This window comes from Phocoena sinus, chromosome 20 (assembly GCF_008692025.1).
Source record: "Phocoena sinus isolate mPhoSin1 chromosome 20, mPhoSin1.pri, whole genome shotgun sequence".
Taxonomy (NCBI): Eukaryota; Metazoa; Chordata; class Mammalia; order Artiodactyla; family Phocoenidae; genus Phocoena; species Phocoena sinus.
Window position 1 is genome coordinate 33,768,203 of NC_045782.1, and position 27,610 is coordinate 33,795,812.

General features: G+C 37.2%; 1 protein-coding gene across 7 annotated transcripts in view; it reads left to right on the forward strand.

Moving 5' to 3' along the window:
- SPAG9 (sperm associated antigen 9) overlaps nt 1–27,610 on the forward strand; it is a 138,096-nt gene that overhangs the window by 43,007 nt on the left and 67,479 nt on the right. For 4 of the 7 annotated variants that reach the window (XM_032615044.1, XM_032615046.1, XM_032615045.1 and 1 more), the window contains exons 2-4: nt 4,669–4,789; nt 20,735–20,805; nt 25,459–25,553. In XM_032615044.1, the coding sequence (XP_032470935.1) occupies nt 4,669–4,789; nt 20,735–20,805; nt 25,459–25,553 (287 nt within the window). Of the gene's footprint in view, nt 1–4,668; nt 4,790–11,666; nt 11,720–20,734; nt 20,806–25,458; nt 25,554–26,058; nt 26,435–27,610 lie in introns of those variants that run through there. The other 3 variants (XM_032615050.1, XM_032615048.1, XM_032615047.1) reach the window with 3 other exon arrangements.

Below are 27,610 nucleotides of genomic sequence, written 5' to 3' on the forward strand. Positions count from 1 at the left end.
TGCAACTTTACCAAATTCATTGATTAGCTCTAGTAGTTTTCTGGTGGCATCTTTAGGATTCTCTATGTATAGTATCATGTCATCTGCAAACAGTGACAGTTTTACTTCAAGTTTTCCAACTTGTATTTCTTTTATTCCTTTTTCTTCTCTGAGTGCCATGGCTAGGACTTCCAAAACTATGTTAAATAATAGTGGTGAGAGTGGACATCCTTCTCTTTTTCCTGATTTTAGAGGAAATGCTTTCAGTTTTTCACCATTGAGAATGATGTTTGCTGTGGATTTGTCATATATGGCCTGTATTATGTTGAGGTAGGTTCCCTCTATGCCCACTTTCTGGAGAGTTTTTATCATAAACAGGTGTTGAATTTTGTCGAAAGCTTTTTCTGCATCTATTGAGATGATCATATGGTTTTTATTCTTCAATTTGTTAATTTGGTATATCACATTGATTTGCATATATTGAAGAATCCTTGCATCCCTGGGATAAATCCCACTTGATCATGGTGTATGATCCTTTTAATGTGTTGTTGGATTCTGTTTGCTAGTATTTTGTTGAGAATTTTTGCATCTATATTCATCAGTGATATTGGTCTGTAATTTTCTTTTTTTGTAGTATCTTTGTCTGGTTTTGGTATCAGGGTGATGGTGGCCTCATAGAATGAGTTTGCAAGTTTTCCTTCCTCTGCAATTTTTTGGAAGAGTTTGAGAAGGATGGGTGTTAGCTCTTCTCTAAATGTTTGATTGAATTCACCTGTGAAGCCATCTCGTCCTGGGCTTTTGTTTGTTGGAAGATTTTTTTTTTTTTTCTGTATGCGGGCCTCTCACTGTTGTGGCCTCTCCCGTTGTGGAGCACAGGCTCCGGTCGCGCAGGCTCAGCGGCCATGGCTCACGGGCTCAGCCGCTCCGTGGCATGTGGGATCTTCCCGGACCGGGGCACGAACCCGTGTCCCCTGCATTGGCAGGCGGACTCTCAACCACTGCGCCACCAGGGAAGCCCTGTTGGAAAATTTTTAATCACAGTTTCAATTTCATTACTTGTGATTGGTCTGTTCATATTTTCTGTTCTTGGTTCAGTCTTGGAAGGTTATACCTTTCTAAAAATTTGTCCATTTCTTCTATGTTGTCTATTTTATTGGCATAGAGTTGCTTGTAGTAGTCTCTTAGGATGCTTGTATTTCTGCGGTGTCCATTGTAACTTCTCCGTTTTCATTTCTAATTTTATTGATTTGAGTCCACTCCCTCTTTTTCTTGTTGAGTCTGGCTAATGGTTTATCAAGTTTATCTTCTCAAAGAACCAGCTTTTAGTTTTATTGATCTTTGCTGTTCTTTTCTTTGTTTCTATTTCATTTATATCTGCTCTGATCTTTATGATTTCTTTCCTTCTAACTTTGGGTTTTGTTTGTTCTTCTTTCTCTAGTTCCTTTAGATATAACGTTAGATTGTTTATTTGAGATGTTTCTTGTTTCATGAGGTAGGCTTGTATAGCTATAAACTTCCCTCTTAGAACTGCTTTTGCCACATCCCATAGGTTTTGGATCATCATGTTTTCATTGTCATTTGTCTCTAGGTATTTTTCGATTTCGTCTTTGATTTCTTCAGTGACCTCTTGGTTATTTAGTAACGTATTGTTTAGCCTCCATGTGTTTGTGTTTTTTACCCTGTAATTCATTTCTAATCTCGTAGTGTTGTGGTCAGAAAAGATGCTTGATATGCTTTCAATTTTTTAAAATTTACTGAGGCTTGATTTGTGACCCAAGATATGATCTATCCTGGAGAATGTCCCATGCACACTTGAGAAGAAAGTGTAATCTGCTCTTTTTGGATGGAATGTCCTATAAATATCAATTAAATGTATCTGGTCTATTGTGTCATTTAAAGCTTGTGTTTCCTTATTAATTTTCTGTTTGGGTGATCTGTCCAATGGTGTTAGTGAGGTGTTAAAAGTCCCCCACTATTATTGTGTTACTGTCCATTTCCTCTTTTAGAGTCGTTAGCAGTTGCCTTATATATTGAGGTGCTCCTGTATTGGGTGTATATATATTTATAATTGTTATATCTTCTTCCTGGATTGATCCCTTGATCATTATGTAGTGTCCTTCCCTGTCTCTTGTAACATTCTTTATTTTAAAGTCTATTTTATCTGATATGAGTATTGCTACTCCAGCTTTCTTTTTATTTCCATTTGCATGGAATATCTTTTTCCATCCCCTCAGTTTCAGTCTGAATGTGTCCCTAGGTCTGAAATGGGTCTCTTGTAGACAGCATATATATGGGTCTTATTTTTGTATCCATTCAGCTAGCCTGTGTCTTTTGGTTGGAGCATTTAATCCATTCACATTTAAGGTAATTATCGATATGTATGTTCTTATTACCATCTTCTTAATTGTTTTGGATTTGTTTTTATAGGTCCTTTTCTTCTCCTGTGTTTCCCACTTAGAGAAGTTCCTTTAGCATTTGTTGTAGAGCTGGTTTGGTGGTGCTGAATTCTCTTAGCTTTTGCTTGTCTGTAAAGCTTTTGATTTCTCCATCAAATCTGAATGAGATCCTTGCCTGGTACAGTAATCTTGGTTGTAGTTTCTTCCCTTTCATCACCTTAAGTATACCATGCCACTCCCTTCTGGCTTGTAGAGTTTCTGCTGAGAAATCAGCTGTTAACCTTATGGGAGTTCCCTTTATGTTATTTGTCGTTTTTTCCTTGCTGGTTTCAGTAATTTTTCTTTGCCTTTAATTTTTGCCAATTTGATTACTATGTGTCTCGACGTGTTTCTCCTTGGGTTTGTCCTGTATGGGTCTCTCTGCACTTCCTGGACTATTTCCTGGGTGGCTATTTCCTTTCCCATGTTAGGGAAGTTTTTGACTATAATCTCTTCAAATATTTTCTTGGGTCCTTTCTCTCTCTCTTCTCCTTCTGAGACCCCTATAATGCGAATGTTGTTGCGCTTAATGTTGTCCCAGAGGTCTCTTAGGCTGTCTTCATTTCTTTTCCTTCTTTTTTCTTTATTCTGTTCAGCAGCAGTGAACTCCACCATTCTGTCTTCCAGGTCACTTATCCGTTCTTCTGCCTCAGTTATTCTGCTGTTGATTCCTTCTAGTGTATTTTTCATTTCAGTTATTGTATTGTTCATCTCTGTTTGTTTGTTCTTTAATTTTTCTAGGTCTTTGTTAAACATTTCTTGCATCTTCTCGACCTTTGCCTCCATTCTTTTTCGAGGTCCTGGATCATCTTCACTATCATTATTCTGAATTCTTTTTCTGGAAGGTTGCCTATCTCCACTTCATTTAGTTGTTTTTCTGGGGTTTTATCTTGTTCTTTCATCTGGTTCATAGCCCTCTGCCTTTTCATCTTGTCTGTCTTTCTGTGAATGTGGTGTTTGTTCCACAGGCTGCAGGATTGTAGTTCTTCTTGCTTCTGCTGTCTGCCCTCTAGTGGATGAGGCTATCTAAGAGGCTTGTGCAAGTTTCCTGATGGGAGGGAGTGGTGGTGGGTAGAGCTGGCTGTTGCTTTGCTGGGCCGAGCTCAGTAAAACTTTAATCCACTTGTTTGCTGATGGGTGGGGCTGGGTTCCCTCCCTGTTGGTTGTTTGGCCTGAGGCGACCCAACACTGGAGCATACCTGGGCTCTTTGGTGGGGCTAAGGGCAGACTCTGGGAGGGCTCACCGCAAGAAGTACTTCCCAGAACTTCTGCTGCCAGTGTCCTTGTCCTCACGGTGACACACAGCCACCCCCTGCCTCTGCAGGAGACCCTCCAACACTAGCAGGTAGGCCTGGTTCAGTCTCCCCTGGGGTCACTGCTCCTTCCCCTGGGTCTCGATGCACACACTACTTTGTGTGTGCTCTCCAGAGTGGAGTCTCTGTTTCCCCCAGTCCTGTCGAAGTCCTGCAATCAGTTCCCACTAGGCTTCAAAGTTTGTTGCTCTAGGAATTCCTCCTCCCGTTGCCGGACCCCCAGGTTGGGAAGCCTGACGTGGGGCTCAGAACCTTCACTCCAGTGGGTGGACTTGTGTGGTCTAAGTGTTCTCCAGTCTGTGCGTCACCCACCCAGCACTTATGGGATTTGATTTTACTACGATTGCGCCCCTCCTACCGTCTCACTGTGGCTTCTCCTTTGTCTTTGGATGTGGGTATCTGTTTTGGTGAGTTCCAGTGTCTTCCTGTCGATGATTGTCCAGCAGTTAGTAGTGGTTGTGGTGTTCTTGTGAGAGGGAGTGAGAGCATGTCCTTCTACTCCACCATCTTGAACCAATCTATGTATTTTCTTTGGAATGCCTGTTATAATGAAGTGGAAACACGTTCATAAATATTATTTTGTCATCTTTTCCCTTCTATATTTGGAGATTTTAAACCTTAATTATTACTTTTTTTTTTTTTTTTTTTTAATTTTTTGGCTGTGCTGTGCGGCATTTGGGATCTTAGTTCTCTTGACCAGGAATCGAACTCGTGTCCCCTGCAATGGAAGCACGGAGTCTTAACCACTGGACCCCCAGAGAAGTCCTGTAAACCTTAATTTTTATAGAGAAACTAAAAATCAACCTAAGTTCATGATTCTGAGATCTTCTTGAGTAGTTAATGCCAAGTTGTGATTCTTGATACCAAGAAACACAGGGGTTTATAATGTTAAAAATTTTTCATTTATCTAATGAAAATAATGTATTTTTCTTCTTTATTAGAAATTCATTGAATTTGAAGACTCTCAAGAACAGGAAAAAAAGGATTTACAGACCAGAGTGGAATCTTTAGAATCTCAAACAAGACAACTTGAACTCAAGGCCAAAAACTATGCTGACCAGAGTAAGTAAAATATGTTAAAGAGTGGAATGACTCATCCTGACATTTGACTACAGTTCCAGATATCTGCTTGGAATTGTCACCCCACCCTCAAGAGTGAGACCTGGGAGCTTGGTTTATTCTTTTTTGTTCACATTTTCATGTGGTTCCCATGTCTGCAGAAATGACTAAGTCAGACACTTATAGGACTCTCTTCTTCAATTTAGCCCTCAGCTTTTGTTTGTAGCTTACATTGTATAGTAGTTAACATTATGCTGTATCCATCGTGCAGGATTCTGGGATGTGTACATGTGAATCATTTCTTCAAATTTTGATCAGTTACACTAAGTTCCATTGGTTTCTGTGTTGCTTTGAAATTTAAAAATGTAAGAGAAAAAAAAATGTATATGTATAAAAAAATTACTGAATTCTTTTTCATTCCTTTCTATGGAAAACCGAGGACATTGAGGGGACTAGAATGACATTTTTCAGAACCATTTCATTTTTAATATAATTTCATATATTCTTGATTCAAATATAGTTATTGTTTCAAATTCCAAGGACTTCTTCCCCTTTTTGTCTAATGAAAGTGGACCTAATTAAGTCAAAATTCAAAAAAGAAACTTTATGGCATATTTTCATGTTTGATTCAGGCAGGTCACTCTCCAGTTTTCCCTCCCAGGATTGTAAACTTCTAGATGGCCCGCAGTTACTCTTCCCACACCACCCATGAAGGTTACATAGTGACACCTGCTGTAAAAGGACTGGCATTCATGAAGGATAATCTTCACTACCAGGCTTAGAGTGTGTATGATAACTGGCTGCTCCCTTTAGGACTCTGGAAGAGTCCAATAGAGCTAAAACCTAGAATCACTGGGAATCTGGAGTTTAGGCATTCTAGAATTCAAGGAGAACTCAAATGGCTATTAAGCAGATGTCATGGAAGGGAGCCAATGGATATTTGGTAATGGAAGGCCACCAGAGTGAGACAAAATGAGCCATGTGTCATGTCTTTGTTCTTTTAGGCGTGTAGATACCTAGAGTGCTGTACCCTGCCTTTGTTAACAGTGAATCCTAACTTGATTGCGTTTTCATATCAGGGACTATAGTATTTTAGAACAAAACACTAAAGGTGCAGTTTTGACAGAACCAACCTCATTCTTGTACCAAGTACGTTTACCTCTTCACTTCTGAGGAGTATCAAGTTTTGGATAAGGAAATTTTCTTTTGACTTAGAAAGGAACTCCTTTTCTAGAATCTTTTGATGCACTAAATAATCTGCTTCTATGATAGGAAATATTAAAGGAAGAATTACCTTGTACTTGATACAGTAGCTTTTTTTTTTTTTTTTTTTGTGGTACGCGAGCCTCTCACTGTTGTGGCCTCTCCCGTTGCGGAGCACAGGCTCCAGACGCGCAGGCTCAGCGGCCATGGCTCATGGGCCCAGCTGCTCTGCGGCATGTGGGATCTTCCCAGACCGGGGCACGAACCCGTGTCCCCTACATTGGCAGGCGGACTCTCAACCACTGCACCACCAGGGAAGCCCGATATAGTAGCTTTTTAAATTAAGATTGTTTTCCAGTCCAGTGAGTCATACCTACCGTTTTTGGAATTGTCATGTTCTTTGGTGTTCATTCTCTCATTTCTCTTTCAGAAGTATTGATTACCATGTATCCTATTTTTAATTCAAGATAATTTTTTAAAAATAAGGTGTCATTTAAAAATAATTGATAATTCTCTATGGAAGGGATGAGTAAATTAATCACCAAGTATTGGATATGGTCTTGAGCTATATTTGATCTGAGAACTTAATTTTTGTTATTAATATAATATTCTCTCAAGAATTTCTCCCCCTGGATGTCTGCTATCCCCGTTTTTCCCCCTGCTATTCCATTTTGAAATAAATCTTGTTGTCTAAGTAACAGTTAAAGAACTTAAAACTGTGATTAATCAGAATTGACCGTTGAGATGCACAAAGCTGATAGTCTCTTGGTCCATGAGCTAAGGCTATAATGAGTCTCCTTTCATTTATGCTTTGGAACTTACTCCCTTCTTCTTTGATACCTTGGAATCTTTCTCTTTTCCATCTAATTGTTTTCCTCGCTCTTCTATTTTTTTCTAAATGAATATAATATGAAATCTAAATATATCTAAAATTTTTCTTCTGAGTCTTTATTTTACCACATTTTAAACATCTGAAAAAAATTGGGGTGGTGGTGAAAATAGTTTGACTTTTTTCATTTTACCACCTTAGTTTTACCTTCCCCAGATCTCCAATATGAATCAAAGCCCCTTTATTTTTTAAAATGGTGGTGGTAGGAGGTAATCTTTAAGTATCATCAGTGCCCTATCCTATTGGAAAAACGGGACTGGGAATATATTTTTTTAAAAGATGAAAACATATTTAAATGGATGTATGTCAGAGTATATTAATTCTTTTTTTGTATAATAGGATACAGAATATCTGGACTTTAATATTGTAATTTTGGTTTTTTAAGACTGTGTAGTGGTTTTTATTAGATTTATTGTAACCCAACATTTTTTTTAACTTTTTAAATGTTTTAAATGTGTTTTTTAGTGTTCTGAACATCTGTATTTAAATAAGCATTTAAGGCCAAAGAAATTACTGATGATGATACCTATAGAGAGGAAGGATGCGTGCAGTTTTTTGTGTTTAGTACTATTTTTTGAGTGCCGTATGATAACAATATCGTCCAATTTCCATGTTTGTTTTTATAAATATGTTAGAGTCTTTAACTTTAAAAGACTGTCAGTTCTGATTGATGTGTTTTAGGGCACATATCCCTTTTAAAAAGTAGCCACAATGAAAGTCCAAGTTCTGCTTTGGGACTACTTCTTATGTCAAAAGGGGAAACTTTGGTTGTAGTTACTTGCTATTTGAGAAGCAAGAGAAGTCAAAAAATGGAACTGAATTAAAGAACATACTTGACAGCTTTTAATGGTATGGAATCTATCAGGTTGTTGTGGTACGATTTTTAAATTTTTGATGATATAAAAAATTTATTATAATTTTATGGTCATGTTTGATTTTGGAGATATCTGGTTGCTCTCTTTTCAAAATTTGAACTACATAAGAATTATTTTGGCTTTTCCAACATAAATAAAGCAATTTTTAAAAGGCCACATATTGTTCCTTATCTGGGTATAATAGTAATACTTCTTGGTAGTTAACATCTTGTACGCCTTAAGGAAGAATCTGAAATATATGTGGAGTGGAATAAGGAAGCTGTGGATTGAGGCCCTTAGTGCTTTTCAGCTATGTAAGGTGTAAGCAATCAACCTGGCCATTCACAGTGTGGCAGCAATGAGTTCTTCATCAGAAAGTACTTTTTATATTCATTATTTCTGTTATATACTGATTATTTCTATTCTTGTAAGCCAAATACTATCTTAAGTAAATACAGACATTTTAATATGTTAAAAATAAAAAACAACTACTATCTGCTTAGCATTCAGCCTCTAGGCATGGTTTTGGCACAGAAGAATATGATGTGGTCATTACAGTCAAAGAAATCATAGTTTTGTGGGGAAAAAGGTTATGTGTATGACCGTCTCGTCTTTTCCATATGTACCATGCTTTTATATCATTGCAGAGTGTATATATAATTTTGCATCTTTCCTTTAACATTATCATAAGTATTTTCCTTATTGTATAATCTTTATTTTTTAAATGTGTCAACACCCATCATCCAGAAGCTATGCCGTCTATTAACAATTCTTGTTTTCCCTGAGGAACTGTGTGTGCTTTCTCCTTTTCTCTAATGAGAATTATTTAATGGCTACTTTGTTTTTTTAACTTGGCTACTCAGAAACTCAGAACAAATTTTGAAGTACAACCATAACAACTGGTTTGGGCCTTACTTGGGTGGCATATTTAAATTGTTTTTTTCCTGTTCCACATTTTATACATATATAGTGAATTGTTAAGATATGTTCTTGTAAACTATCTCAAATCCTTTGTGGAATTAAGGAATGAATGAATTGATAAAAATAAATATAGGTGAAGTTTTTTAAAAACTCAAAAAATTTCTGTTGATTGGTTGGACATTTTTTGCAGTGTAGTGAATCATATTACAGTGAATATTTTTTCACACCTGTAGATTGCCCTCTTTTGGTAATTTTCTTAGGATATAGTTACAGAACTAGGGCAAGGAATATGAACATTGTAGTGGTTCTTGGTATTTAGTAGTGTTTGGTCATTTTTTATATGAACAGAATTGGAGAAGGAAGAATTAGTAGCAAATTCCACATTATTTATCATAACTTATGAATTTGAATCATTATTTACACCCAGAGCTGATGTAGAAAACCATTTATTATCTATTTGATTTTCTCTTGGGAAAATTCTGTTGCTCTCAAGCTACTTGAGTTTATAAGAGATGACCTTTTCCTTGAATTGTGGAGAAGATGGCAAGGTTTAGATGGCAGTGATTTTAAGCTACTTAAATAATCTCTGAATCTGCCCTTTCTTCCTTTGAATGAAAATCCATTTTTAAAAATTAAATGGGGACTTCCCTAGTGGCTCAGTGGTTAAGAATCCTCCTGCCAATGCAGGGGACACGGGTTCGAGCCCTGGTCCGGGAAGATGCCACATGCCACGGAGCAACTAAGCCTGTGTGTCACAAATACTGAGCCTGTGCTCTGGAGCCCACGAGCCACAACTACTGAAGCCCGTGTGCCTAGAGCCCGTGCTCTGCAGCAAGAGAAGCCACCACAGTGAGAAGCCTGAGCACCGCAACGAAGAGTAGCCCCCGCTCGCTGCAACTAGAGAAAGCCTGCAAGCAGCAATGAAGGCCCAACGCAGCCAAATAAATAAGTTAAATGGAAAAATATTTTTGACACCTGAAGACATTTGTGCTAGAGTTTTATACTCTGACCTTTCTACACTTCCCATCTCCCATATAACATTCATTTGCTTTTTAAACTTAGTATAGATTTTAGTCTAATAAAATACCTTCAAGCCTTTACCTTGAAACACATTATTGGAAGGAAAACTCTCCTTTTTGGTCATAAGAATTAGCACACCATTAGAAAATAATGGAAAATAATGGGAAGGTAGTATAATCATAAACATGTTTTTAATTTTAAAGGAATAAATGGCTTAAAACATACTTCAGATTTGGGAGTTATTTATAAGCAAGGGCTGTGTTAGTGATGTTATTGATAAATTGAAAATTTTCACAACACAGAAGAAAAATAATCTTTTTCAGTTAACAGGTGTAGCTTCACACCAAAGTTAATAGTTGAGAGGGCCTAAATATTTTCTGTCACTATCTTTTAAGTTATTTAAAAAAATACCTTCAGGCAAATAAAAAGCTTTATTAACTCCTTTACTTTGCAATTGGCAAAGAATGTTAATACTCTCAGAATTTCCATAATACTGTAATAGGTTACTTCTTTCATTTTAATTTTATCTTGTCAAGAGGCAGTCCCTTTCTACAGTATTTTTAGAATGATGAAAGTAGAAAACTGATGATTTATATTTTTGTTGAAAGCATACTTCTTATTAAGGCAGCTTGAGGAGATTCAGATTTATATCTCCTTATTTTAAAAAGTTACAAAAATAAAACTTGTTATATAGAAAGTTAGTTTTTTAGTTCATTTAACTTGAATCTAATATCTTTGTGATATTAAGAATATCTGTATATTTAATAAACTTATGTAAGGTTTTTTTTTTTCTTTTGGCTGCGTTGCGTCTTTGTTGCTGCGCGTGGGCTTTCTTTAGTTGCTGTGAGCGGGGGCTACTCTTCCTTGCAGTGCGCGGGCTTCTCATTGCAGTGGCTTCTTTTGTTGCGGAGCATGGGCTCTAGGCACGTGAGCTTCAGTAGTTGTGGCACGTGGGCTCAGTAGTTGTGGCTTATGGGCTGTAGAATGCAGGCTCAGTAGTTGTGGGGCAGAGCTTTGTTGCTCCACACCATGTGGGATCTTTCCGGACCAGGGCTCGAACCCGTGTCCCCTGCATTGGCAGGCAGATTCTTAACCACTGTGCCACCGGGGAAGCCCAAGGATTTTTTTTAAAGAGCTTGTGTATGAGAGGGAAAGCAGATAATTGGGCACAAGATAATTTATGCAAACACTAACATTTTATTACTTCTGCTTCATTAGGTAATATCTATGTGGTCTTCAGACCTGTTTTATGTTTTATTATCTGTATTTGGACTGTTCATTTCTGAAGTCTACTGTTGTTTACTGAGAAACTTAAGGTTGTAGTTCATAATTAATATCTAGAACTAAAGGTTTCATGGAAAATTAATTTTATGAGTAAGAGTTAAAGGATTGATGGTGATTTAGCTTAGAGAACAGAATAAACATGAGTGATTTGGTTATTCTTCAAACAAAGGAATGAGTAAGGAAGATACCAAGTTGTTTTTTTGTAAATTTGGAAGATTAAATCAGAGAAAATGAATTTGTTGTTTTTGGTTGATCATGAGGAAGTATTTCTTGACCTTGAAGGTGATACATAGGAATATGTGCTGAGGGAAAGCATGGACTCTCCCTACATAGACTTTAGGTGGCATATAATGTCTGTCTGAAAAATCTTTTTAAGTTTAGGGACATGGTGAAGGACTTAGTAGGCAGAGCAGAGGTTTTTATTGCTGTTTTGATGTGGTTGTGTCTGTGATTTATTTGCTCTTAAGTGAGCACTTGATTCTTGCTTACCTGTTGAGACGTTTGATGCTAACTTGTGTAAGGAAAGCTTCTGAAAGACCAATGTCAATCTTCTGAGGCCAAGTAACAGTTGGATTATCTGCCTTCCTCGATTAGTAAGAACTGATGACTCCTTTTGAGAAGGCAAATAACGAGTTGGATATGGCATTCTAGAAGGTCTGTTTCTCTTTCTTCCCCCCATAGGCCTATCAGCAGTCTGATGGGGCAGAAGACAACAGAGATGGAAGGTGTTCCAAACTTGGCAAAGGCCATCAATCTAAGGAGGTAAGCTCTGATTTTGAGCAGGTAGAGCAGGTGGCTCTTCCTGCCTTAATCATATCCTCTTGCTCTTTGGAAAGATGAATGGAAAGAAAGAGCATTTAAAATGAGGCCGAAGTATCTTCATTAGCTATTATAAGGGGAACATTTTGAATTAGTCTTTTGATTCTTCTTTTATCTTTCCCCCACCCCCTTATTGTTTTCAATGCCTTGATTTGTTTGATTTTTTTTTCTCCCTAGAATATTAGCAGCTTTAAAAAATTGGCAGATTATCTGTTGTTTGGGGATAGGAAGGGTGAGCAGAATCTTGTTTACTTCAAGTTAATCTCAGGTTGTAGCTAGTTTGAGTAAAATCATATGATTTGAGGATTTTTCCTGAGATCATTTTGAGGTTTGGGTTCACATGGGAACTATTAAACAAGAAACAATCTTTTCTTGTTTAAACATTTCAGATATAATACAACAGTATAGGTATAGGTTAACTCTATGATACTTGAGGTTTGGGGGGATCTCTACCATCTTTGCCCTGGTGGGCCTTTTTTTCCCAACTTTTCCTTCCCTTCTACTTCTCTTTCTTTTCCCCTTACTGATTACTGGGTGGCATACAGGACTTTGAAGATAAGGCTCTTCCCAGCATTTAAAGGTACTTTTCAGTTAAACACTATACCATCTCATGTGACTTAGGCCTTGAGAAAACTTGAGTCCATTGACTGTGTTGTTGTACTGATGTAAGTATTTTAAGAAAAGAGTGAGAGGTTCTGAATTTGTTTTATATGATCTTGGTGGTTAACTCATACACTTAAAAATATAATACTAATATTCAGAATCACAGTACAGATAAAGAAAACATGAAATGTGGGAAGACATAGATAATTTCTGTCAAGATACTTGCTGGAGATGTTAGGTTGGAGAAAATAATGGCCAAAACAACATTCAGAAAGTCATCCAGAATAACAAAGATATAAACTATTCTTAAGCACCATGAAGTGACACGCCTTTGATCATTTAGAATGCCTTTTAGAAGGTTTTTAATGTGTGTTTACAAGCTAATGTATAAGTTAAGGTAACTCTAGTTGCTGTAGCAAACAAGCTGCAAAAGACATATATAATGATTCAGATGTTATGTTATTTCTTGTTCATGTGAAACTTCTTACTTTCTTTATATTGATTGATTGGCTGCACTGCGCGGCTTGTAGGATCTTACTTCCCAAACCAGGGATTGAAGCCAGGCCACAACACTGAAAATGCTGAGTCTTAACCACTGGACCGCCAGGGAATTTCCTCCCTATGTGAAATTTAAATTGGATGTTTCTGATACATGGGTGGCTCCTTTGGAGACACAGGCCCTTTCCAGCTTTGCTCTGAGTTTGTCATACCTACATTGAGTTGGAGGAAGGGGAAAGAGAATGGAGGATTGTGTGTGGAAGGTTTTTATTGGGCCAGGCCTAGGAGTAGCACACAATAGCTTTCGCTTCTACTTCATTGGCTATATAACTCAGTTAGAAGCTCACTTACAGAGGCTGGGATGTATAGTCTAGCTATGTGTCCCAAGAGAAAGAGAAACTGCTCTGGTTAGTATCGGCTAGTCTTTGCCTTAGCCTAACAGCCTTAGTAGGTGGTACATGATTTTGCTCAAGTGTTGAGGCAAGGGAGGGAATGTAACTAAAGCTTAGCAATCTTGTGCCTATTCTTTCTGCTGTGAATAACCTGAGGAAGAGAAGGTGAGGAAACTTTAATGAAAATATAGCATTTATGATTTGTACTCTCATCTGATTTTTTAATAACTTCAAGGTTACTCTGGTTTAATTTTTGTTATTGCTTTAAAACTCTTCACTGAATATTCATTCATTTATTCAACAAACATTTACTAAGTGTTGAGATTTTCTTTTTTGTTCCCTTAACTTCCTGACTTTTACTTAAAAAAATAGGTTACTGTTAAATTGAGATGCAATTTTCCGATGCTTATGTTAAGGAATAGACTTTGAATGACACTTCCTGCGCCTTTAAAAAAATGTAATTTCCATACCATAAAATCCACCATTTTAGAGTATACAATTCAGTGGTTTTTAGTATATTCATAAAGTTGTACGACCATCATCACTATCAAATTCCAGAACACCATCATTCCAAAAAGAAACACCATTAGAGTGCTAATGTTAGCACTCATGGTTCCTGGCTTTCGCTCAGCCCTTAGTACCCATTAATCTGCTTTCTGTCTCTATGGATTTACCTATTCTGGAATTTCATATAAATGAAATCATATAATATATGGTCTTTTGTGACTGGCTTCTTTCGCTTAGCATAAGGTTCATCTACATTGTAGCGTGTATCGTTACTTAATTCCTTTTTAAGACTGAATAATATTCCATTATATGGTTATATACTACATTTTATGGCCACCCCCGACCCCTTTAATTGCCTGTTTATCCTGCTGGTCTCAGAACTAGAATCAACCAAAACTCTTCCTTGGCTGTCTGAAAGCCTACCTAGTTTTGTAGAGTTGAATACAATGAACATCCACTTTGGGAAGATATCCCTTGGGTTTCTCATTGGCATCCTGATGTGTCTAGTTACTAGTTCATAAGTGGAGAAGTAGATAACTTAATATTTGAACTATCTTTGAATCATATTCTTTTGAATATGGTTGTCTACTAGTTAACTGGTAATATATTAGTGGTCTTGTTTTGATTTGTATAATACATCTGGATGTAACTATACAAAAGAAAAAAACCTACTTTGTGTGTGTGTGTGTGTGTGTGTGTGTGTGTGTGTGTGTGTGTTGGGTCTTTGTTGCTGCACACAGGCTTTCTCTAGTTGCAGTGAGTGGGGGCTACTCTTTGTTGCGGTGCGTGGGCTTCTCATTGTGGTGGTTTCTCTTGTTGCAGAGCATGGGCTGTAGGCACACGGGCTTCAGTAGTTGCAGCATATGGGCTCTAGGGTGTGCGGGCTTCAGTATTTGTGGTGTGTAGGCTCAGTAGTTGTGGCTCGTGGGCTCTAGAGTGCAGGCTTAGTAGTTGTCGTGCACTGGCTTCGTTGCTCCGTGGCATGTGAGATCTTCCCAGACCAGGGATTGAACCCATGTCCCCTGCATTGGCAGGTAGATTCTTAGCTCCTCTGCCACCAGGGAAGTCCCAAAACCTATTTAATTTTAATGGGATAGAGAAATAAATTATTTTAGGACCTCAAGTAAGTAGACTAAGTAGTTGTACTGGAGTGAAGAGGAAGATGGAAGTATATAATACTTATGCTAGAGAAGCTTATTACCATTTCATTAATTTTGAAGTATAATTGACTTAAAATATATTAGTTTCAGGTGTGCAGCATAATGATTTGATATTTTTATGTATCACAAAATGATCACCACTATAAGTCGTTACTGGCTGTCACTGTACAAACTTATTAAAATATTATTGACTATATTCTCTTTGTTATAATTACATCCCCATGACTTATTTATTTTATAACTGGAAGTTTGTACCTCTTAATCCCCTTCACTTATTTCACTCCTCCGCTACTACCCTTCCCTCTGGCAAGCAGTAGTTTATTCTCTGTATCTAAGAGTCTATTTCTGTTTTGTTATATTTCTTTTGTTTTTTAGATCCTACATATAAGTGAGATCATACGGTACTTGTCTTTCTCTGTCTATTTCACTTAGGGTAATATCCTCTTAGGTTCATTCATGTTGTCATAAATGGCAAGATTTCATTCTTTCTATGGCTGAGCAATATTCCACTTCATATATATATATATATGTATATATATATGCCACATCTTCTTTATCCATTCATCTGTTAATGGGCACTTAGGTTGCTTCCATATCTTAGCTACTGTAAATAATGCTGCCATGAACATGAGGGTGCATATACCTTTTGGAATTAGTGTTTTCATTATCTTGAGATAAGTATTCATAAGTGAATTACTGGATTGTATGGTAGTTCTGTTTTTTATTTTTTGGGGAACCTCCATACTGTTTTCCATAGTGGCTATACCAATTTACATTCCCACCAGCAGTATACAAGGGTTCTCTTTTCTCCACATCCTTTCCAACACTTATTTCTTTTGTTTTTGATAATAGTCAATTCTCACAGGTATGAAATGATGTCTCCTTGTGTTTTTTTTTTTTTTGTGGTACACGGGCCTCTCACTGTTGTGGCCTCTCCTGTTGCAGAGCACAGGCTCCGGACGCGCAGGCTCAGCGGCCATGGCTCACGGGCCTAGCTGCTCCGCGGCATGTGGGATCTTCCCGGACCAGGGCATGAACCCATGTCCCCTGCATCGGCAGGTGGACTCTGAACCACTGTGCCACCAAGGAAGCCCCTCTCCTTGTGGTTTTGATATGCATTTCCCTGATGATTAGTGATGTTGAGCATCTTTTCATGTGCTTACTGGCCATCAGTATGTATTCTTTGGAAAAATGTCTGTTCAGGTCTTCTGTTTATTTTTTAATCAGATTGTTTGGTTTTTTGATATTGAGTTTTATGTGTTCTTTATATATTTTGGATATTAACCCCTTATCCAGCATATCATTTGCAAATATCTTCTCCCATTCAGTAGCTTACCTTTTTGTTTTGTTGATGGTTTCCTCTGCTGTGCAAAAACTTTTTAGTTTGATATATCCCCACTGTCTATCCATGCTTTTGTTGCCATTGCCTGAGGAGATACATCAAGAAAAAATTGCTAAGACCAGTGTCAAAGAGCATACTGCCTGTGTTTTCTTTTAGGAATTTTATGGTTTCAGGTCTTATATTTAAGTCTTTAATCCATTTTGAATTCATTTTTGTATATAATGTAAGAAAATGGTCCAGTTTCATTCTTTTACATGTAGCTGTCCAGTTTTCTCAGCATCATTTATTGAAGAGACTATCTTTCCCCCATTGTATATTCTTGCCTCCTTTGTCATAGTTTAATTGACCATATAAGTGTTGGTTCATTTCTGGGTTCTCTATTCTGTTCCATTGATAATATGTGTTCGTTTTTGTGCCAGTACCATACTGTTTTGATTATTATAGCTTTGTTGTATGGTTTGAAATCAGGGAACATGATACCTTAGCTTTGTTCTTCTTTCTCAAGATTGCTTTGGCTCTTTGGGATTTTCTTTGGTTCCATACACATTTTAGGATTATTTGTTCTAGTCTGTGAAGAACACTATGGGTATTTTGATAGGGATTGAATTGAATCTGTAGATTGCTTTGGGTAGTAAGGACATTTTAACAATATTAATTCTTTCAACCCATGAGCACAGTATATATTTCCATTTATTTGTATTGTCTTCACTTTCTTTCTTTTTTTTTTTTTTTTTTGTGGTACGTGGGCCTCTCTCACTGTTGTGGCCTCTCCTGTTGCGGAGCACAGGCTCCGGGCACACAGGCTCAGCGGCCATGGCTCATGGGCCAGCCGCTCTGCGGCATGTGGGATCTTCCCAGACCGGGGCTTGAACCAGTGTCCCCTGCATTGGCAGGCGGATTCTTAACCACTGTGCCACCAGGGAAGCCCTATTTCTTTTTATAATTCTCCAATCTGGTAACATTTTTTCCTCATCTCCCTGTACATTTTAATGATGAATCAATACAGCTTATTTGTTATGGTTCTGAATAGTCTGTTTAAATCCTGCGCTATATGTTGAATTTATAGGAGTTCTCAGAGAACATAAAGAATGATGAGTATTCAAGCCAAGGAAAGTGCTTGTGTGAATGGGTACACATTATGTTTGGACTGGGGTGGGGTTGGGCTGTATACACAGTAAATTCATCAGGTCATAACTCCTCCCCAAAGGTAACCACTATCCTGACTTCTAACACATTAGATTACTTTTAGATTAGTTATGTATGTATATGAACTTTGTATTCTTTTGCTTCTGCTGCTTTTCCTCAATATCCTGTTTGTGAGATTTGTCCATGATGTTGTGTACAGCAATAATTTCCTCATTCTCATTATTATATAGTATTCCAGTGCATGAATATTTATCCATTTTGCTGTTGGTGGATATTTGGGTTGATTCCAGGTTGGGGCACAAATAGTGCTGCTTTGAGTATTGTCTTAAATGCCTTTTGGTGGACACGTAGGCATATTTCATAGTAATGAACTTGTTTGGTCATAGGGTTGGCAAATATTAACTTTATTAAATCTTGCCAGTTTTCAAATTGGGTGTACCAATTTATACTCCCACCAGCAGTGTATAAAAGTTCCTTACCAGAACTTGTTCCTTACCAACACTGTTTTTCATTTTAGCTATTCTGACAGGTATGTAGTAGTGTTGCATTTTGTTTTTTTACTTTTTTGTTTGTTTGTTTGTTTGCCACGCCACCTGGCTTATGGGATCTTAGTTCCCCGACCAGGGATCAAACCCGGGCCCTCGGCAGTGAGAGCACAGAGTTCTAACCATTAGACCACCTGGGAATTCCCACATTTGGGTTTTAATATGCATTTCATCATGATTAATAAAGTTGGGTACATATTTTACTTGGCAGTTTGATACCTTTGAGTTTTGTAGTATCTGTGATTAGGTTCTTTCCAGACAGAGGGGTTTTTTTTTTTTTTTTTTTTTTTTTGCGGTACGCGGGCCTCTCACTGCCGTGGCCTCTCCCGCTGCGGGGCACAGGCTCCGGATGCGCAGGCTCAGCGGCCATGGCTCACGGGCCCAGCCGCTCCGCGGCATGTGGGATCCTCCCGGACCGGGGCACGAACCCGTGTCCCCTGCATCGGCAGGCGGACCAGACAGAGGGGTTTTTATTTCAAGTAATAAAGGAGTACTCTCTATACTTTTTTTTCCCCAAAGTGAAATTTTAAAGTTGACTCCAATATATAAAACAGATTAAAAGAGTATCTCTTGGGCTTCCCTGGTGGCGCAGTGGTTGAGAGTCCGCCTGCCGACGCAGGGGACGAGGGTTCGTGCCACGGCCCGGGGAAGTTCCCACATGCCGTGGAGCGGCTGGGCCCGTGAGCCATGGCCGCCAGGCTTGCGCGTCCGGAGCCTGTGCTCTGCGGCGGGAGGGGCTACAGCGATGAGAGGCCCGCGTACCGCAAATAAATAAATAAAAAGTAAAAAAAAAAAGAGTATCTCTTGAGAGGCAGAATACCATGGTAATTAAAAGCTGATTCTGGATCTAGTCTCTTCCATTAGGAATTGTAGTTTTGCCATTTACTAGCTTTGTGAATTTGGGCAAGATACTTAACCCCTATTTACTTCAGTTTCGTTATCTCTAAAATGAAATGTATTAAACTTTCGTCATAAGGTTAATGTCAGGCTCAAGTTAGTTAATATAAAGTACGTAGGACAGTGCATGTTACATAACAAGTACTATATAATGTTAGCTGTTAGTGGTAGTGGTAGTGATGGTGATATAAATTTATCTTATGAATTTATACCAAGTTAGTTGACAAGAGTAATGGGGCTCTACTGTTGAGCACAAATTTGAAATTGAGGGTTATGGATGATAGTTGGAATTTTATTTTAGTCTCAGCCTCCAATTTTTTGTTTTGGTTGCACAATACCAGGAAAATTTTGATTCACACAGATGAGCAATTAAAGATACTTATGGTTCACTCAGTAGCTTTAGGATTATGCTTTTAGATTAATTTAATTGGTAAGTTGCTTGGATTTCCTGTTTTTAAATAAAAATCACAGAAGCTACACTAAAATTTATTATGGTTTCAGTATCTGTTGTGTTATCACAAGACAGCTGCCTTATAGGTTTGCTTTTTATTGCTTTCAGCCACAAGATAAGATGAGCAGCCCATGTCCTCAAACCTTGCCTGGCACGATAAAGTGTGACTCTATGGATCCTGTAGTGTGTTTACTGACTGTTGCAAATTTAATGAGCCAACACATAGGCTTGATTAGAAACAAATCAAAAGTCAAAGCTACAGGTTTCCTAATTAATGGTATATTTTCAATATATTCAAACAAAGCTACACAAACCAAAAATGAGTTTACCAGGCAGCACAAGTTATGTGATGTATGGTGTCTGGTGTGTTAATATTAGGCATATGAAAACATTCATGCATGTGCTGTTATAGTTCATAGTAGTTACTTCTACAGCCAACTGACACAGTCACTGGCTGTCACTTACAAACAACCTTGCATGTTTATAGCTAGCTGACCCTTATACCAAGAGATCATTTACAACTGCTCTCATGCTTTCAGACAGACTTAAATGAGTATCTTGACAAGCTCCTTTAGCACCAGCTTTACTTCTCCCCAGCAGACTGTCTCCCACTGCTCCTTATCCAGTATGGGCTCCTCCAGGCTGGCTGGTCTCCCCTCTTCCTTGCCACCTCCACGGTTTTGTGTTCCGTTCTCTGTGATAACAGTGCCTGCCTGCTCTACTGTCATCACTATCTGTCTTGGGTACTGTAATTTCTTCGTGGTCCTGCTTGGATTCCATCTTCTCTCAGAATCACTCCTCTCTGATACCATTCTTTCCTGTGAAATCCTGTTCTGACATTCTATATCTTGGGATCTTAAAACTTTTTTTTAAAGTATCAAAGTTGTGCTGCATGAGCCACGTAGTGGCTCACACAAACTCCATCAGCAGAGGGAGCTAAATAAAAGAAGATGAGTCCCTGAAATTAAGACCTGAAGTAGAGAAAGTACTTATAAACAGTGACATGTTCACATACTGCTCAGTAGTGAAAAAGAGCTGGAATAATATTAGAAATCAATGATTTGGACCCTAGTCCCAGGTTAAAACTTCTATGAGGAGATTTGTAAAGTGTTTTTCCAAGAGGTAATTCTATATCATGTTAAAAACCTACTTATATGGGGATGACCTGATAAACATATACATATTAGGAGAAGCAATCGGCTGTTTAGTTTTTTAAAAAATTATGTTTATTCCTTCTCCAAAAGTTTTATTAAGGATAATGAAACGAGGTCACTAGCTTTGTGAAGAATTTCACATGGAGCAATGAGTCCTGAAGTTATCAAGGATTATGGATAACCCATTCCAAGTTTTAAAGATAGAATTTTCAAGTAAATTTCTTATATTTTGTTTTGATTAAGTGTATGTATCTTAATTTCAGTTAGCAGACTTGAAGAAAGAGAAGCAGAACTGAAGAAGGAATATAATGCATTACATCAAAGACACACAGAGGTGGGTTTCTAGGTTGTTCTTACCATGCTAATATTGAGATACAGAAATTAACCTTAGAAATTGTGTCTTAATTTCTCTTTGAAAATCAGCTAGTAGTATAATCCTTGGGGATTATTTTGAGAAGACTTTAAATTTCATGTAGCATGTACTTAGTTACCAAATGTTGACTTTTAATGTCTTTTATCTGGCATTAAGTTTTCATGTGGTGAATTAGTGTGCCACAGAATAATGTAATTATTAAGGCAGTTCCAATACTTGTGTCTTTGGCTGGTTAAGTAAAAACTTAATGTGTGCATAATAAAAAATATACGTGATACTAATATGAGAGAATAGATATAATTTGTTTTGTTACCTGTTGGGAAATGATGGATTGGTAAATTGTTGGTCAGAGTCTCTACATTTATAATACAGTATAAAGGACTTATTTGCATCAAGCTCATAACAAATAAATTATAATGTCTTAAAATGACTCTAAAAGAGGTTTTCTGCATGAAATTTCAGTATTTTAGATGAACAACTCTAGCACATAATCTCTTCAAAGCAATTTAGAAAATGTACCTGAGGGTTTTTTAACCTTCTTTTTATGATTTTCTGTCAGCCTTTTTATATGTTTCCTTTGTTTCTTTCTATCTCCTTAATGTGAAAATTGTTTCTGTGTATCATGGTCATTCTGGGGTTCACATACCTAAATAAATAGAATTTTCATAGATGCATGCACTGTTACCTGAAAAAAATAATTGTTCTCTTTCCCTTTCTAGTCCAGTCTTTCCCATGATACAGATGGTTCCAGTCTTCAGCTTCCATTTTCCTTTCACTAGTTTGGGTGATCTCTTATCCTGCCTCTGGTAGGGACCTATATTGTTGCTTTTAAGGAATGTAAAACCCCACCACACTCAGTTTCATTTGCTTTGGAGACTAGTGTGCTTAACACTTTCTTGGGGAGGTGTTGGAATTTCTTCCTGACATGTGAGGTTTGATTATTACTGTTTTAACTTACATAACCACACACTAAGCATGAAGTGTCACAGAATTGATATTTAGTGGTGGAGGAAAAAGATTGGCCACAGAGGGCTGGAACCATAGAGCTCTTGAAAAACAGGAACAGCTTACACAGCAGCCTTTTCAGTATGTAAAAAATAATCACATTTTAATAAGACAGATACTTGGTAGATATTAAGACTTTTAAAGAACAATTGATTGTTAAAGGTCTATTGTTGGTTCTTTTCACACCATTCAATTCAGTGCCTGAACAATGCCCTGTACTGGTAGTGCTTATCAATGCTGATAATTATAAGCATGTTTGGGGGCATAGGTTTATGTGCCATAAATAGTTGATAGTGATGAATAATGAATAGTCATTTTGTTTTTTCACTGAAGTTTTAACCTTTGTAATAGTTGAGGATTGTTAAATTGAAATATGTATAAAATATGCAGTCTAGAAAAAAAATCATTGTAAAGTGAAATTTCATATTTTCTCTCATATACGTATTTAGCAAAAGTGAAGATGTGTTCCAGCAGAAAAAGCAACCTGACATCTTAATTTCAAATGAAAAGATATAATAATTTTTCTATTTCTGATCCTTCAGAGAAGGACAGCCCAGGAAGAAGAAAAGATCTCAGGAAAATCCTAAATACCAAGGCAGAGATTTGGGTCTCTCTAGTAACCAAGGCAGATCTTACATGTAGCGTTTTCATAGGGTCCCCACCCTTAGTCCTAAGCAGCTTCTATCCTCTGCCCTGATAGGCTCTCTGTATTTTCGTTCTGCCTCAAGGAAGGTTTATATAACACAGATATGGCTGCTTTAAAATGTGGGTCTTTTCTATTCTAGCCCACATTTTTCTGTGTTTATACAGCTGTACTAGAAATACAATTCAATTAGCAATTATAAATAGCTATCCAATGCTAAAGAACTAGGTGTCCTTTAAAGGTAAATTCTGAAAACCTTCAGGGAAAGGAAGTCTGAAGGATTTAACCTTAATCTTTCCACTGTTACTTCTAACTAAGGTAACCTTTGTTATAGGCTACAAAAAAGTTGTTTAAAAGCACTTTTATCAAAAGCATTGTTTGCTGCTTAAGAGAAGTCTCTGGCTCTTTCTGTAATGTGAATAACTGTTCTCTAATTAACTTCAAAATTTTATACACATTACTGAATTTGCTTGAAAGAAGACATATCTTGAAGAGGGCATTGGAGGAAATATATATACTGTTATATTAATCACTAAAAACTTGAACCCCGGTCTTACATCAGGAACTGTTTAAATGCATTTTCATCTCATCCTCTGAGTAAATTCTTATAATCCACCCTCATTTTACAGATTGAAGCTTAGAAAGAGAAGATGGAGTGATTTGTCCCAAATTCCATGCTAGTATGTGACTGGATTTGAACCTGGGTCTGTCTGATTCCCTTGCCTGAATTTTCAATAATGCTTTTAGGTTATGAAACACATGGACGTTAAATGCACTAGAAAATTTTCTTTGCCTCTTTGTTTTATGCCATCTCAACCACTTTAAGAATAGTGGCTTTGTGGATATACTTATAGGATTTTGAGCTGCATATGGATGGATTCAAGGCAAACAGAATTAAAAGGATTCATGCCACTTGTCTTCAAAGCCTCTATTTTTGCCTTGCTTTTCTAATAACTATTGCCTTGCATTTCAGTTTTAGCCAAAGTTGACAGTCAACCTCTGCTGTGAAGATTTCTCTAAGTGGGAGGGGAGTTGGGATGTTCTAAACAGTGTGCTTGGGACCCTTCTTCATGACTCCAGCTACTTGTTGCTGAATTGACTCCTGGATATGTGTGAATTAATGTTAATTAATTTTCCGGAGAAAATTGAGAGTTGCCATTCTGAGATAAGGAGGGATGGGGCTGGTGGACCCAATAGTAGGTTATCTAAAGCATATCCTATTTTACTCTACCTCTCTTTTCTACCTGGCAGCATTGCCCCCTACTCAGTTTTTTATTAAAAAAAACCCAGAGCTACTCTGTGAAGCCCTGTAATTAAAACTTAAATTTTTATGTACAATTTTTTATTTCTACTTTTTTGTGCATATTTTATTTCAGACATCAGGAAATGCTTTAGGATGTGGGGTTTTCTTGTGGGAGTGAGGAAGAAAGGACAATGAACTTATTGCCTGCCTCCAGAATTGACTGAAAGGGCAGATACACCATGAGTCCTGTAATGCTTAACTACTCTGATGACTGAGTCAGATGGACCTGAGTTCTGGCCACAAAGCCAACTGACAGTTAGAGCACAGTTAATCATTAACTAGCTGGTCAAGTTGGGCAAGTTATTTTAACCTCCTTAAACTGGAGTTTATCTAGAAAATCATATTGTTGTTGTGAGGATTAATTGAAACAATGTACATGCACTGGCTGATTTGTAGTTGGTGCTCAATAAATATTAGCTGCCATTTTGTTGTTGTTGTTCTGTCCTATTAAGTGTTAGTTTAATTGGGTTGAAACCAATTTCATTATGTAGACCATTTTGGTATGTCAGAAATAGTTACTTGGGTCAGTCATTTGAAGAAGGTTTGGAATTCAACATCTTCTAAATTAAAACATTTTTAACGTATTCATTTAAGACAAGAATCAATCTATAGAATGCATTATTTGGGGTAGAACTGATTCTGTATCTTTGCATTTCATTTAATCTTTTTATTTGTCTATATTGAATAAATATCAATAGATTATTATAAAAGCAGTCTAGGGGAGATTTCTATTCATTTGAATGCTTAAAGAAACTTAGATTCTTCCATTTGAATGAATCAAATTCATATAATCACTCTCCATTATAAAAGAATTTGACTTAGATTTTCTAAAATCTTTTGAAAATTTAAATTGGTATCTATTTGGCCCAACCATCACTTTGTTATACTAGTCTCATTTAAATTTTTTCCCTTAAAGTTTTCCCTGATACAAGAAGGAAACAGCTCATTATTTCTGACTCACGGACACAAAGACGAAAACTGTATTTCTGCAAAACTGTTCTTTAAATGGTGGTAAAGAGAAAATCTTTAAATTTAAAAGTTTTAAAAATACTTTCATATACCATATCCATGTGATTCTGTATTAATTTTTCCTTGTCTGATACATTTCTTATTTGGGCTAGTTTAATTGGGGAACAGCCTGATTGATTCTTTTATATTTGATTTGATAGAATTACCCATCTTAATCCATGCATCAGAGTTCATCTTTTTGTTTATCTGAAGTAAACAACAGTTTCAAATTGATTTACATACTTCTTAATTTTTGTATATGCATGCATGCCAAGTAAAATTTTCACAACAAAAGCATACTTAAAAAAAAAATTTATTTATCTGGCCACACCGGGCCACTGCGGGATCTCAGTTCGCCGACCAGGGATCGAACCCTGGCCACAGCAGTGAAAGCGTGGCCAGGGTTCGAAAAAATTTTTTTGCTATGCTAAGCAAGATGTTGGCTACTTTTGCGGGCACTAGCATCCTTAAATGTAAGCATTTGCATATTCCTTTGCTGTTAAAAGAAAATTTCATCCTTAATATTCTTTTACATGGAACTGTAGTCTGATAAATAAGAAATTTATATTAAAAGGTTTCCCTTGCTAAAACAGTATGTTTTTATTCCAGGTATTAGTCTTAAAATTTTGTGTATTCTTTTCTTTCTTCAAAATAGATGATCCATAATTATATGGAACACTTAGAAAGAACAAAACTTCATCAGCTCTCAGGGGGTGATCAACTAGAGTCCACAGCTCATAGTAGAATTAGGTAAGCTTTTTAATACATTTTTGCCTTGGGAAAAAGGGTAGTAAAATAATCTGTTTGTTTCTGTTTCTCTCTGTTCTTTAATCCTGGAACAATAGTTAAGCTGATTCAAAAAGCTCTCTACTGTAGTTGGAATGCTACCGGAGAGAGTAGCATGGAAAAACAGAACAGCTTTCACTAATGAAGAGGTAAATTGTGAGCCATGCTATATGGCAACATATCGAGGTATTTTGATTGATTTCTGATATTTAATGAAGATTACAGTAGGTTTAAAATTGTCTGATTTGTGAGAATGCTGAAAAATTTTCATTTCTCCTGTATAATTGGTTTAAAAGTCCTTTTTGTTACAGAGAGGCATGTTTGAAAGGGTTAGTAGCTAAGACTTCTGTTTGATGTGGGAGTGTGAATAAATTATGTAGATCTCCAAGCACTGTAGCCAATGAGCTAAGCCAGGACTCTTAGTGGAGAGGAAAACAGTTAATAGGCTTGCCGTTGCTCTGGATTGCTGCATAAATGCTAGGAGCAGCAGCTCTATGGTTATGAGGTGGGGAGAGCGGGATGACGTCATCGCTTCGGAGCTGCTGCAGGATGGAGTGGAAAGCTGCTGCTGATGGCATTGTTTTTGTGGCAGCAGCTGAATGACAGATCCTCACTACAAAGATACCCCTTTGGCCCCCGTGTAGGCCTCCTGGTTCCGGTGTTTCACCATGCCAGCACAGCGCCATGAGTCCTGGATGCATGCTGCTGTTTGTGTTTGGCTTTGTTGGCGGGGCGGTGGTCATTAATTCTGCTATCTTAGTGTCTCTCTCTGTTTTGCTGCTTGTGCACTTTTCTATTTCTACCGGAGTGCCAGCTCTGACGCAGAACCTACCAAGGATACTCAGGTACTTTAGTCTCTCTTAGAAGTCCCTGTTTAGTTGGTTTTTCTTGAATTTTTAGCTTCACGGGTCTTCTTTGTAACCATTTCTGTTGCAGATTGAAACAATGGAAAATGGATTGAAGCTGAGATTTCATTTCTTATTTATAGTAATTTATGGGCTATCACTTAGGGATACGGCTTGGCGTTTGGAAAGCACCGACTTAAGAAAAAGATTTTCAGATTGTACTTATACACAAGTACAAGATCAGTGTGGTCTTGTTTTAAGCAGTGTTCAAAGAGTAAAGGGAGAGCAGGAGTCGAGCATTGGGTCTAAATTTGCACAGTCTCTTCGTTTAGTATCTGAATATTTAGGAGCAAATAATCTTTTATGGTGGGACTTGTAGTTGATTAGGCACAGGCCATAGGTGTTTATTTTGTTCCAACTATCCTTTGACTGATGGAGGTTCAGGCATCCTTTTTGCAGTTTTTGCAGTTTTTGATAGCAGCTCATGGGAACTGACAACTTAAATATTTTCTTTCTAAAACAAAATATATTTTAAAGCAAAAGGATTTAAACCTTTTAGGGCAAGGAATTCATTTTTTCCCCCAATTATTTACACATCAAAGTTATGAAAGCTTTACAGAGCCTATTCACTATTGTTTTGTCAGATGTTGCCTTTTCTTTGTAGACTTGGGTGACAAATATCCATGCCCGCTTGTGGGGGGTAGTCATTAATCTCTGAAGCTTTTCTGCTCTTCACTCTACTTGCACGCTCTAAGAACCATCTTCTGTATTTTAGAGATTTAATGTTTTGGTTTCTTTTGTTTTCTAACTCATCAAACTAAAATTGATTTGTTGAGATTTTTGATTTGTGCGTTTTAAATGAGGGTTCATAGTGTATAGCTTTTTATAAGTGTTTACTTAAAACTCAACTCCTAATTGTGGACTTAAAGTAGTAAATTCCCTCAATGTGTTCTTTTTTTATTCATAGGTCCATTCATGTTCAACATTAGTTTAAGGTCCAAAAACTAAATTTCAACTATGGTCTTAAAACTAGGTACTTGGTCATTTTTATTTCCTGATTTTATAAAAATCAGGAGCAAATCTTATTACTTGTGTATATTTTAATACATAAAGTATTTGTATGTATGTAGGCTTTTAGGAAATTGAAAAATACCTTGACTCAAGAATATTTAGACT